At 43.5% G+C, this 13,521-nt stretch overlaps 1 protein-coding gene across 1 annotated transcript; it reads right to left on the reverse strand.

Annotated features, from left to right (window-relative positions):
• Positions 1-8,030: 8,030 nt before the first annotated feature.
• On the reverse strand, positions 8,031-11,027 carry smug1 (single-strand-selective monofunctional uracil-DNA glycosylase 1). Its single transcript, XM_029687836.2, has 3 exons — positions 10,963-11,027; positions 10,453-10,753; positions 8,031-10,155 (listed from the first exon to the last, which is right to left on the reverse strand). The coding sequence occupies exons 1-3, from the start codon at positions 11,025-11,027 to the stop codon at positions 9,628-9,630; spliced, it is 894 nt and encodes a 297-aa protein (XP_029543696.1). The 3' UTR covers positions 8,031-9,627.
• Positions 11,028-13,521: the final 2,494 nt, after the last annotated feature.

Here is a 13,521-nt window from a genome sequence, read left to right on the forward strand (position 1 = left end):
CAATGAATAGTGCCTAACCTTTACTTAACATCTCAACACATTAGGGAAAAAAAGTGCATGTTTATTCAATATCACACAGTAAAATTGGTTAAGGATTAGTATCTAACATTAGCTAACTGGGTGTGACAAAACATAGGCCTACTATTAAATCACACACTTTATGATTTTAGCTTAGTGTGGAAGTATTGGGGCTGACATTAGACTATTTTGACAATCTGTCAAAATACACTCGTACTGCAAGTACTGTAGCTAGTTAGCTCACTAGCTAGCTAAATTGTTAGATGTGCCTAATGCACTGATCTTACCTGCTAGTGCTAGATATTCTAATTGAAAACAGCAGACAACCAAACTTCTGATTTAAAAAAAGATAACGTAAGCCGAAAAAACTTTACTGTTGAATGAAATGTTCATGGTAGAGATGAAGAGGAAATTCCAATTCAACAGCCAATTCTATAGCTCTGTTCTCATTGTTCTTGGTTACTTCCTGGTTGCACTGGGGTCTCGGATTGGTTGGCGAGTGCAATTCTTTGTTAAGTCTTGGTTACAGACGGCGATATGATTGGTTGCCGCAACCAGACATTTCCTCGACTCACAGTTGTCAAGGGGGCGTCACAGAGCCACTGGGGGTGTAGAGTTTAGGGTGGTTATTAAATATGCAGCACACGATTTGAATTAAAATACCAAGTGTCTCAGAAAATATCAAATGCTTTTATTATTTTTGGTTTCATAACAGACCATTCCCAAAAGACTATTGGAATGGAGGTGGCATTTAATTGTAGATTTGGAGACTTGGTGACCAAAGATGTTGTAAAGGAGTGTGTAACTGCCTGCAGGGAAGTCAGGCGCAGGAGAGCAGAAATGGGTAGCAAACTGAGCCCTTTATTGAGGCAAACAAAACACGTTACTCAGAAAACTGAACACACACAGGTTATAATAACCCAGCGCAAACCAGCCTGGAGTACACATACATTACACATAACAATTCCACACACAGACATGGGGGGAAACAGAGGGTTATATGCAAGATGAGTAATGAGGGAATGCAAACCAGGTGTGTGGAAAACAAGACAAAACAAATGGAAAATGAAAGGTGGATCGGCGATGGCTAGAAGACAGGTGACGTCGACCGCCGAATGCCGCCCGAACAGGGAGAGGGACCGACCTCGGCGGAAGTCATGACAGATGTTCGGCAACTTTGGCCCTTCAATTTTCCTTTGCCTCCCGAACCATCTTCCTGGTAGTGACAAGATAAACCTGCGTCCAATACCAGGCAAGTTTACCACTGTTCCAGTGGTTTTAAGCTTCTAAATTGTTGCCCAAATAATGGTAAGTGGTAAATTTGTCAAATGTTTTTCTACCCATTGCCTGATCGTTTAGTAAATGAGTAAGATATTTCGCTCAGTGTATCTCAAATAAGTTGATGCTGATTAGAAGCTATATTAAATGCGTAATTGTATGGAAATATCCAAATGAATGCATGAATGGCCTCCAACAGATTGAACAGTTCCTAACACTGTTTTTCTTCACTGAATTAGGATTCTTCTCTTCTTTACCAGTTAAAGTCTCCCCATATTGCCATATTAACAGGTTCCCAACCATATGGAGGAAGAGAAGGGGCAGGCAGTTGGAGGTGGGGGGAACAGCACAGGTCAAGGATGCTGTGTCCTTTGTGTTTAACCTTCCCCACTTTCAGCTCACAATGGTAGTGCCCAGTCCATAAACTTTGAATCCTTAACCTCACCGCCTTGCATCCAACCAATCACAAGGGAATGTGATATGTTTGCCCCTTTCTGCAATGCAAATGTGGCAGCACAATTTAAATCGCTGAACATAAACACATGCATTTTTCGTTTGTGCATCACATGACCTGAGAGGGAGCCTTCACAGTGGAGATGATGGATGGGGCTTTTAGTACCTATTTAGAATGAAGCTGTCCCCACCGCTCTCTAATTACCAACTCCCTGAAGGAGGCTGCTGCCCCACTTAATTGCTTTTTGTTTGTTGACCTAGTTGAGCTCTTAGATGGATCGGTAAGAGAGAAAAAAATAGAAAGACCTATAGCCCCTACCGGCCATTACACTTCTTTATTGTCCCTGTCTGATCTGAAAGGTTTTAATTGGTATTGGTAGGATGTTAAGCCCAGAACACTGAGAGGCAGACCAGTAGCTGAAAGTTTGCTGGTTCAAATCTTGGGCCGGATGATAAAGGTGGGTGAAACCAGAGCGCTACTGGCTTCAGATGATAGCTACCATCCACTGTCATTGTGCCCTTGAGAAACGCATTAACCATCCACCCTCCAGGGGAAACCCACTGCAGCTGATATGTGTTGTCGAAGGAGAATAGGAGCAGATCAAGAGACACATTTCTTTAGTAATGGATTGTAGTAATGGATGGACTAACAAAGTACTATTCTATTCAATTTACCTCCATATTGCTTACACCTATCCAGAAGGTATTTTCAGATCTTAAGGTATATGAGAAGGATGTAGTGGTGGACCGTAGGTTGATTCGACATACAGTATTTTCCAGAGTCATGAATATGCCTTTGAAGTTATTCATATGAATTAAAATGTACCTTTTTCACAGCATCCTCAACATCTGGCAACACACATATGAAGGTTGTCACATTAGGCGGAGGCAGGTCTCATATTCAGATCTGAATGTGTTTTTAAAAGCTGCACTCACAGTGGAATCACAGCATTTCTAATTAACTGAGGGATTGGTTCGCCCTCTGCCATCTACGTGCCACCGCCATTTCTCATCCATCAACCCAATCACAAGTATCACCTGAGCAGGGCAGCTAGACAGCTCATTGCTCAGAACAAATGAATAATTTTAAGCTGAAATAAAAGAGGAGCAGACTACTTCAGGAATACCATCTGTAAACTCAGAGAACAGAATCTGTCTTCGTCGCTTACCACAGCCAGTACCACAGCCTCTGAAATACCACAAAGAGTACTGGCCGCACCACAATGCACATTGCTCTCAACCCATAGAGACTTGAGACAAGGCAGCAGGATATCTGTCTGCTGTATACAGTCCTAAGGCTTGTTCACACATAACTCACGGAGCTTCTCCCGCTTCCCCCGCCCCATAAATAAGTCTGCCTTCTTTTGATAATGCCAGCTTAACATTTAGTCAATAAACTCTTCTCTGCTGGTGTGCTTTTATCAAGGCTGCTTTTTCCCAATATACAGTATATCTTCAAGTATACACTCTTAGAAAAATAGGTGCTATCTAGAACCTAAAAGGGTTCTTTGGCTGTCCCCACACTTTGAAGAACCCTTTTTGGTTCCTGGTAGAACCCTTTTGGTTCCAGGAAGAACTATTTTGGGTTCCATGTAGAACCTTTTCCACAGAGGGTTGTACCTGGAACCATAAAGGGTTCTCCTATAGGGACAGCCACCCTTTTGGAACCCTTTTTTCTAAAAGTACTGCAATTATACACCTTGATAATGTGGAGCAGTTTCCTTTGCATACAATGGCCATACTATCAAATGTTTCAACCTGCTGCCTTACACACACGTACACTACACACACACACACAAGCACACACACACACACACAGTCGGCCCAGCGTCTAATTTATTCAAGACATTCTATTCCTCTCAGTAATGACTGGAGAATGGTTGAGAACTGAAGCATCCCTTTCTCTATAAGCCTCTGGGTAAGACTCCGCTGAACCTTCACCTGCTCATAATGATGACACAACCAGCATTAGCCAATAGTCTCTTGGCCTCTATGTGGACAGTTGAGGACAGTTTAGGTCCGGTGGTGAGGGAACTAGTTTTTCAGGCCAACCCAACCTTAACATCGACAAAATCCACATTTACTGAAGGAGACAAACTGGGTTAGACTGGAAAACAAATAACTTGTAGCTGATAAAATGTGGGGGGTGGTTTAAATTTGTAGAGGGAGGTAGGCCATTACCAAGCCAGATAATTACCATAGTAAGTGAGTGAGAAGCAGTGTGGTGCCTCTACATAACCCAACAGCACGCTCTCTCCTAACGACTCCAGAGGTGTAATGAAGACAAACCCGGGCAGAAATTAGCATCGACAGTAACTAAAACATTGATAAATAAACCACTACTAAAAAAGAGCAGTGGGGGCGATGGAGGGGGTAGAGAGAGGAGAAGGGAAGTGATTAGTACAGTGCATGGTGCAGAAATGTGACAATTTATCTGTCTCGTCTCGTATTTTCTCGAAACACACTGAAAACAGCAATGGCCGATGGTAAATGGATTTGCCTAGAAAAATCAATCCCCCATATGACCGTGTGCATGTACGTCCGTGTCGTAGCCGCACGGTGAACCCTCACTGTTCTTTCCCCCCTGCTGATCCGACTAATATCCTGCGCCTGTATGACTTATCTGTGTGTACCGCGTGAGCACCGTCCCACTCTCGAGAGCACGCCATGATTGATGGGCTTTGCAGCCACAGAAAAAAAGAAGAGTTCAAGCAAAATGGGAGTCACACAAGACTTTAAACAACAATTCTTATGATAAGCAAAACAGTTAGGAAAATTAAACTTATACATTCAAATTTTCATAAAATTATTTTTTAATGAGAACATTCATCTTACGAGAATCTATCCAATTCATTTCACAGTAACCTTTTCTTATAAGCAGGACGTTTTTTTAATCATCTATTTATATTTTCTAGATTTTCCAAAAACATGAGGCTGGATAAAACTGCACATTTAAAAATGTTAATATTCCAATAGAAACCCCAGTCATCTCAACACTGAAGGCCAAACGGAGTGATGGGAATGGGGAGGAAACAGCCCAAGCAGAGGGGGGCAGAATTTAAGGTTCCATAAGGGGGGTATCAGTAATGTGTACCCCCGCCTACACTCCCCCAACCCCCTTTCCTCCAGTGTGTGTGGACAGTGTGGAGGTTATCAGTTAGGTGTGCCCCTCTCGTGCCCTCGCTCTCTCCGTATGACGGGCGGCCCTGGAGGATAATAAAGAGGGATGATGCTGATGTTGTGCCATCCACCTCCCTCAACATCCCCCCCACCTCCTCTATCCTCTCTTGCAGAACATTTCGCCCCTTCATTTATCACCTCTCCCCCTCCTCCTTGCCTCCCCCTCCTTCCACCCTCGCTCTAATTCTGGTTTAATAACCGCCACCTCCATTCATCACAGAATCGATGGCTCTGACAGGCCCACGCCGGCTAACGTTAGCTCCCCTGTCCTTTCCTCGCGCATGGACGTGGGGTCACTCGGAGGTCAGGCTGCCAAGAAGTATGTCCTGCGCCATTGTTCCTTGGCGTAAGATGCTGAAATGCACATACAAACACCCACACATCATCAGTCAAGTGGACTGTCATGTTTGAAAAGCAACAAGCCAGACACAAATACCAAGTCAAACACACATTGAAAGGATCAGTCTCAAAATTGAAAATGATGCACCTGAGGAACATCAGAATCGATTGAAGCATCAAACTGGACTATCTTGAGGGGTTATTGTCTTACCCCATTTACTATATGCTGAATACACTGTACATAATATGTTCGTCTTACCTATGAGCAACATTTGTGTGTCAAAATGGGTGGATGGAACACCGTGACACAAAAACAAACCCCTCTATTGTCAGCCTCCATCATGCCAGGCAGTTTGCTCATCGCAGCACAGCTTGGGTTTGTGGCAGAGAGACAGGACAGCAGCTGAATTTCACCTAGACCCACATCCATGGCCCATGACAGTACACAGGAGGGTACTTGCAGAGGAGTGTGCGTGTTGTACCGCAGGACTCTAATCCACAGAGCGGGTCCTATTGGCAAGGCTCATTGAGCTAATTAATAATGTGGCACAGAACAGAGAGGGATGGGAGTCATTAGGGAACTGCAGCTATGCTCTCAGCCCTGCGGTGGAGCGCCATTCTGTGTGTGTGTTTGCATGTATGAGAGAGATAAAGAACGCAAGGGAGCTTTTGTGCTTGTTTGCAGAAGTGTGAGAGAGAGAGTGGGGGGGGGTGAGAAGGAATATGTGACTCTCGCTACATGTGTCACGGCAAAGACCAGAGTTCAGATAGTGTGTGTGCATTTGAATACGTGTGATTTTGCTTGTGGGTGTGCCTATGCTGCTCGGCCATCGCTCATCCATATATTTATATGTACATATTCTCATTCACCCCTTGTAGATGTGAGTTTATTAGGTAGTTGTTGGGGAATTGTTAGATTACTTGTTAGATATTACGACACTGTCGGAACCAGAAGCACAAGCATTTCGCTACACTCGCATTAACATCTGCTAACCATGTGAAAATTTGATTTGATTTTGAGTGTGCAGGTGCTCTGAAGTCAGAGTTTTTGTGTGAGAGAGAGCGAATGGCCATTATACAGACACCACGTCCTGCCTCATCAAGCTCCCCCCAGACAAACCCATTTAAGATGGCGGCCCCTCCTCTCTCTCTCAGACACACATCTGCACCCTGTAATGGTGAGGCCCGTAGCTGGTGACTTTAGGATTTATGCATTATCCAGGATCAAGACAAACAACATCAAACCACCGTACTGCAGCAGCCCTCTCTACCTGCTAGCTCCTGATGACTGGGAGCCATTGTGATCAGAGTTAAAAGAGGAACAGAGAGAATTCATGGAAGTACTTTCCACTAAGCATGTTACATAGCACTCCTGTGTAATGTTCCACTAAACCATAGCGTATAATACAAATAACTGGCTGATTTAGTATAATAATGAGAATGAAGTATACAGTCCATTCCTTGCCTTACGCAATACAAAAGAAATGCTACATAGTGGAAATGAGTTAATGTACAAAAACATTATAATAATGCCAGAGCAAAGTCGTGGCAATTAAATATTTAACCTCAGCAAAAAATGAAAAGTCCCTTTTTCAGGACCCTGTCTTTCAAAGATAATTCGTAAAAATCCAAATAACTTCACAGATCTTCATTGTAAAGGGTTTAAACACGGTTTCCCATGCTTGTCCAATGAACCATAAACAATTAATTTACATGCACCTGTGGAACGGTCGTTAAGACAGACTGTAGGCAATTAAGGTCACAGTTATGAAAACTTAGGACACTATAAAGAGGCCGTTCTACTGACTCTGAAAAACACCAAAAGAAAGATGCAGGATGGCAACAACAACTGCCCGAGTTACACCAGGAACGCACAATCCCTCCATCAGTGCTCAGACTGTCTGCAATAGGCTGAGAGAGGCTGGACTGAGGGCTTGTAGGCCTGTGGTAAGGCAGGTCCTCACCAGACATCACCAGCAACAACGTTGCCTATGGGCACAAACTCACCGTTGCTGGACCAGACAGGACTGGCAAAAGGTGCTCTTCACTAACGAGTCACGGTTTTGTCTCACCAGGGGTGATGATCGGATTCACATTTAACATCGAAGAAATTAGCGTTACACCGAGGCCTGTACTCTGGAGCGGGATCAATTTGGAGGTGGAGGGTCCGTCATGGTCTGGGGCGGTGTGTCACAGCATCATCAGGCTGAGCTTGTTGTCATTGTAGGCATAACAGGGAAGACATCCTCCTCCCTCATGTGGTACCCTTCCTGCAGACTCATCCTGACATGACTCACCAGCATGACAATGCCACCAGCCATACTGCTCGTTCTGTGCGTGATTTCCTGCAAGACAGGAATGTCAGTGTTCTGCCATGGCCAGTGAAGAGCCCAGATCTCAATCCCATTGAGCACATCTGGGACCTGTTGGATCTGAGGGTGAGGGCTAGGGCCATTCCCCCCATAAATGTCTGGGAACTTTCAGGTGCCTTGGTGGAAGAGTGGGGTAACATCTCACAGCTAGAACTGGCAAATCTGGTGCAGTCCATGAGGAAGAGATGCACTGCAGTACTTAATGCAGCTGGTGGCCATACCAGATTACTTTTGATTTTGACCCCCCTTTGTTCAGGGACACATTATTCAATTTCTGTTAGTCACATGTCTGTGGAACTTGTCCAGTTTGTCTCAGTTGTTGAATCTTATGTTCATACAAATATTTACACATGTTAAGTTTGCTAAAATAAACACAGTTGACAGTGAGAGGACATTTCTTTTGTTTAATTTGTTTATTTTTTTAAACATTAACATCAGGTACACACTAAAGTGCATTACAAGGCAATAGCATAAGATTAATTCCATGCATTTCTAAAACGATCATTCTTATTAAGGGACCACCTGATTTAGGTTCGCAGCAGGGTAGCCTAGTGGTTAGAGCGTTGGACTAGTAACCGAAAGGTTGCAAGTTCAAATCCCCGAGCTGACAAGGTACAAATCTGTCGTTCTGCCCCTGAACAGGCAGTTAACCCACTGTTCCTAGGCCGTCATTGAAAATAAGAATTTGTTCTTAACTGACTTGCCTAGTAAAATAAAGGTTAAATTAAAAATGGAGAGTGGCACACAGAAAGCTTGATCACCTGACCTGTGGAATTTTGCCTGAGGTGTACAGAATGTTGTGTAAGGGACAGAAAACTAGCCCACATTCACTCCAAATTTGCAAACCACTGTCGAGACAGAGAAGAAATCATCGGAGGGAAACCTGCCCTTTTCCATTACAAGCTTAACCTCCTGCAGAGCTGAGTGGTATAACAGCACGGTGCAAGACCATTTGAGTGTCATGTATGTCAAGGGCTTCTTCTAATTATGCATGACCTATTGGGGCTTCGTCCCAGTACAAACATTATAGAGATGGCTTTATACCTAGCTATGCAGTAATGTGGGTTTAGGACCTTGAAGGTCAGAATTTTGCTTAGTAGTAATGATAAGATGTCAACACGTTAAGACCTGCTAGGAAGTAACAGGTAAGGACAGGGCATGCGCATGCATAAAGCATCAGCCAAGCAACAATGGTTGGCTTGAACATGTACTAAATTGACCAAATGAGAAACATTGCTTTAGCAATGTTGTTACAATGGGACAGAAAACTAGCCCACATTCACTCCAAATTTGCAAACCACTGTCGAGACAGAGAAGAAAATACTGCAACATGACTTGTTTTTCTTGTTAACAAATTACAACACATTGTCATTTAACAGTGGAAATAACTCTGAAGAACAAACTAAAACCTATTCTAGACTAACTGGTCAGTTACATCACCAGAGTCTTATAGCAACAGAGCTGTTAAAAGACCTAAGGCAAGCTCCTCCTAAACCTGTATACAGTATCTACTGTAATCCTGAAAATCTTTAATCTTATAATTGTTGTAAATGATATCATTTTAAAAACTTTTAATTTATTCATTACAGTCTCTGGAACTATTTCCAGGTAATATGCTACAGAATGTCCTCACAAAGGTCAGAGATGAGTACCTGTCGACATGCTGTGAGGCAGTACACACCACAGTAAAGTACATATAGACATAATGTATCTTTTCTGTAATGGATATAACAGCATCTGAGGAGAGTCATTGTGATGCAGTATTTCTCCGCATGGCCTATAAACATGAGAGCTCTGGAGGGGAACTGCTGCTCAACAGGGACTGCTGTGTGAGAGGGCCTGGGTGATGTGTTCTTCCCCCTAAAGATGAAGGTTAAGATTTGGGAAGGGAAAGCTGACCCTAGATCTGTGCCAGCGGGCAACTTATACCCCCAGGCCAGCATACAGCAAATACAGTATTCGCTCATGGAGGCTGATTAGCTAGAGGTCACATGGTCAGCAGGGATAGGACACCCAGTTCCTCCAGCTTGGCCTTAGCTACTGCCTCCCAGCCCTTATTGGCCAACGGGTTCCTGGGGGATGGGTGCATGATGCCCTCCACCCGTACCTCCATGCCTGCCGCAGTGAGGGCTCGCCGCGCTCGCTGCTCTGCCACTCTGCCAACCCCAATCACCATGGTGACACCAAGGGCAGCCACAGCCTGGCACAGTGCCATGTCACAGAGAGCCAGGAGGGCCTCACGTTCCCCAATGACTAGCTCAGGGGGTGTTAAGTTCTTGCCGGTGGTACCCATGAACATAAGTGGGCACAGGTTATGTACAAAAAAATGGCGGAAGAACACATCTGGCTCACCACACAGCTTGCGGAAGAAGCCCCAGAAACGGGAGCCACTCACTTCGCTCTGAATGCAGGCCAGGCCTTTGATTAGTCGCTTTGGGTGCTCCGAAGGGGGATGTCCAACCTCCCCAGTGATTTTCAGCCAATCACGGACATAGTTTACCTCACCAAAGGGTACCTGAGAGCAGAGGACTGATGATTAGGTGGATAATGATACAACTCTATTCTACCCTGACTTTGATTTAAACAGAGTGGGCGATATTGACTTATGTGTACACCTTATTCCAGACATTTCCATTCTGCAATGGTGAATATGAGAAAGTGCTAATAAACGTTTATATTGTCCTCTATCAACCAAAAGTTCTAGGAGGCTACTATTAACCTTTTGCCTTGAATTGAAGTAGGCTAACTTAACAATGTAGCTATCAAGTGAGAGTTGTTGGTCTCTCTCTTTGGCCTGCCTGCACATCCTTACCCCGGTCTGAGCCATGCCGAAGGGTCCCGGGTTCATCCCCAGGAAGAGAATACTCTGTCCGCCACGACAGTAAGTCTCAACGAAGCAGCGGTGCGGTTCCCAGGCATACTCCAGCGGGTTGTAGATGTAGTGCACGGGCTCACTGAACGAGAGCCGGCGAAGGTGAACGTTCAGCTCCAACTCTACGTGCAGAAAACGAGAGGCTACCGTGGAACCATCCAACATCAACCCCGGACCCAGAGTAAGTGAACAAACGTTGTTCTCATCCGGTTCGTGATTCTCCGCATCTCCCTCTCCAACCCTGCGGACAGATAAATAAAACAATCCCGGTACTTTGATTATCAATAGGAACGCTAACCCGGTTAGCCATCAACGTCAGCGGATATTAAATTGCTTAGCCACAGAGTTATTTTAAAGTAGGCATAATATAATGCACATGTCCCCTTATAACAGAACGGCTGCATTAATGTCCTTAAAACAGCACATTTTGTCGCTGTAGTTGCACTGTACCTTTTGAGTTCATGTGTGTCCATCCTGAGCGGATGTTTTCCGGAAAGATAGACCAGCAATTGCATTCTGGGAATAGTAGTTCCACGCAGATAGGCGACCTACCCTTCTTATTATACAGTAGCGCAGTGCTACCAACCAACGAAGGTGATAGCTTATGTTTTACTGAACACAAACCGGCTGCGCGCGTGCCCCATCGTGCATAAATTTATTTTGCCCCCCCCCTTTCCGTCTCTGTGATAAGAGTCTCCTATGATCTGCACCGCGAGGGATTTGACAAAAATAAACACATATCATGCACTTGCACAGGGTTGGGGAGTAACTGATTAGTCTACATGTAATCAGTTACATGAAATCTGATTACTAAAAACGGTACTACCTGTAATCAGTTACTTTACCAGCAAAAATATTGTAATAAGATTACAGATACAGAAAAACAAAATAATTACTTATTGGATTACTTTTAAATTCAGAAAGGATGTTTTGTGACACCTTTCTGTTTTCTCAATGACATTCAATTCAGCATTGAAAAAAGGTGCACGTTTAAGTTTCTTCTACCTGAGCGAGCCTGACCACAAGTCAGAGACTACTATGATGTCACACCAAATGCATTTGATGGATAATATATGTCTTCTTCTAAAGACTCTTAAGGGAAACGTAATACAAAAGTAACCGAAAGTAATTCTGTTACCGAGTTTGGGTAATCTTAAAGTTACATTACTGATTACAATTTTGGAAAGGTAACTAGTAACTGTAACAGATTACATTTAGAAAGCAACCTACCCAACCCTGCACGCACTCGCACACACATTTAAATGGGTAACATTACATACACACAAGTGGCTAGTGTATAAGGTAGTCGGTTTACTTAGAGCCATACCATCGTCTCCCTCTCTCCTTGTCCTTTGCATGACATCGAACATGGAGAAAGTATAATTAGCAAAGCTTTGACCCTCATATCATACAAACACTGCCACCGATCTTTGATGTTACTAATGGGTAATTGGTTATCACTGACGTGTGCCAGTGTTATCTCCTGTCCTCTGAGACCTCAGGTCAAAGATTTAACCCGCTGCTACAGTTGATTTTTAATTAGCGACATTTATGTAATTACTGTTTGCATTAAAAGCTTCCTTCAAAGGTTCGTAGCACGGCTATATTGCACAAGCTGACCTCCCACTTGATTCAATATTTGTCTACAACATCTGCTTACCATTTCATAGGCCTTCTTGGCTATCCGTGGCAATCCTAGGTGAAATTTGATAAATGCTTCTACAGCACTTAATTAGCACCTTTATTCATCTCATTGGTCCACAGTTATTGAACAATAATTGAACCGTAATTAAAGAACAACAAACACTTAACACTAATGGCATATGTTCAAGGGTGACGTATTTATTTTCCGTATTGATGATTTACCATAGAGTTTCCTTGTGCGTGTATATTTGTCATGGTTCTCCCTTCACTGCAGAGCTCAACAAACTGGAGAAAGAATGCTGAAGATAAAATGAAAGAGAGAAAGAGATACACCTGGAGGAAGAGTAGGAAATTGGGGACATTTACAAACAGAAAGAGAGAGGGGGAGAGAATGTGGTAAGGATGGAGTGGGAGAGATGACAGGAGTGTTACATTTGAGACCGGGACTCCAGCTCCTCTGTGCAGCCAGTCTAGTGCTGTTGCCATGGCAGCAGCAGCCCTGTATCTGCAGCGCAGGCAGAGAGCCTACAGTCCGCAACAACACACTCACACACCCCTCCCACGCCTGAACTGCAGCTGAACCTGAGTGAGGTTATAGGTTGGACGGCTGGGAGCATATAGGTGACAGTGAGCGATGAGTAGGGGATAGAGAAAAAGAAGGCGCAAGTGAGGAAAAGAGAGAGAGAGAAAGAGGAGGATGTGCCACACAGATGGGGCGAGGGGGGACTGAACAGGATCTAATTATCATACAGGGGGAAAATATATTATTGACAGCGGAAGGGTTTCTGCTTGTTTTGCCATTAAAAATGAGGGTTCCTATCTCCTTGGTTTTTTATTATTCTTCTGGGTGGGGGACCGCTACTTTTGCTTATTCTGTATTTTGCATGGAAATGTGGCTTTAACAAAGGATATCAAATACAAACGCTTCATACATTTCACCATGGATCATTTCTAGAAGTCGACCTATTATGATTTTTCAACGCCGATACTGATACCGATTATTGGGGGACAAAAAAAAGCCGCTACCGATTAATCGGCCGATTTGTAAAATGTATTTGTAATAATGACAATTACAACAAAACTGAATGAACACTTATTTTAACTTAATATAATACATCAATAAAAATCTATTTAGCCTCAAATAAATAATGAAACATGTTCAATTTGGTTTAAATAATGCAAAAACCAAGTGTTGGAGAAGAAAGTAAAAGTGCAATATGTGCCATGTAAGAAAGCTAACGTTTAAGTTCCTTGCTCAGAACATGATAACATATGAAAGCTGGTGGTTCCTTTTAACATGAGTCTTCAATATTCCCAGGTAAAAAGTTTTAGGTTGTAGTTATAATAGGAATTATAGGACTATTT

The sequence above is a fragment of the Oncorhynchus nerka genome, linkage group LG2 (assembly GCF_034236695.1).
Source record: "Oncorhynchus nerka isolate Pitt River linkage group LG2, Oner_Uvic_2.0, whole genome shotgun sequence".
NCBI classification, from domain to species: Eukaryota; Metazoa; Chordata; class Actinopteri; order Salmoniformes; family Salmonidae; genus Oncorhynchus; species Oncorhynchus nerka.

Coding starts and splice junctions, on each gene's coding strand:
- smug1 (XM_029687836.2), bottom strand. CDS start 11,027: ATGCAATTGCTGGTCTATCTTTCCGGAAAACATCCGCTCAGGATGGAC. Junction 10,754..10,962: donor GACACACATGAACTCAAAAG/GTACAGTGCAAC, acceptor ATCTGTCCGCAG/GGTTGGAGAGGGAGATGCGG. Junction 10,156..10,452: donor TCGGCATGGCTCAGACCGGG/GTAAGGATGTGC, acceptor CTCTGCTCTCAG/GTACCCTTTGGTGAGGTAAA.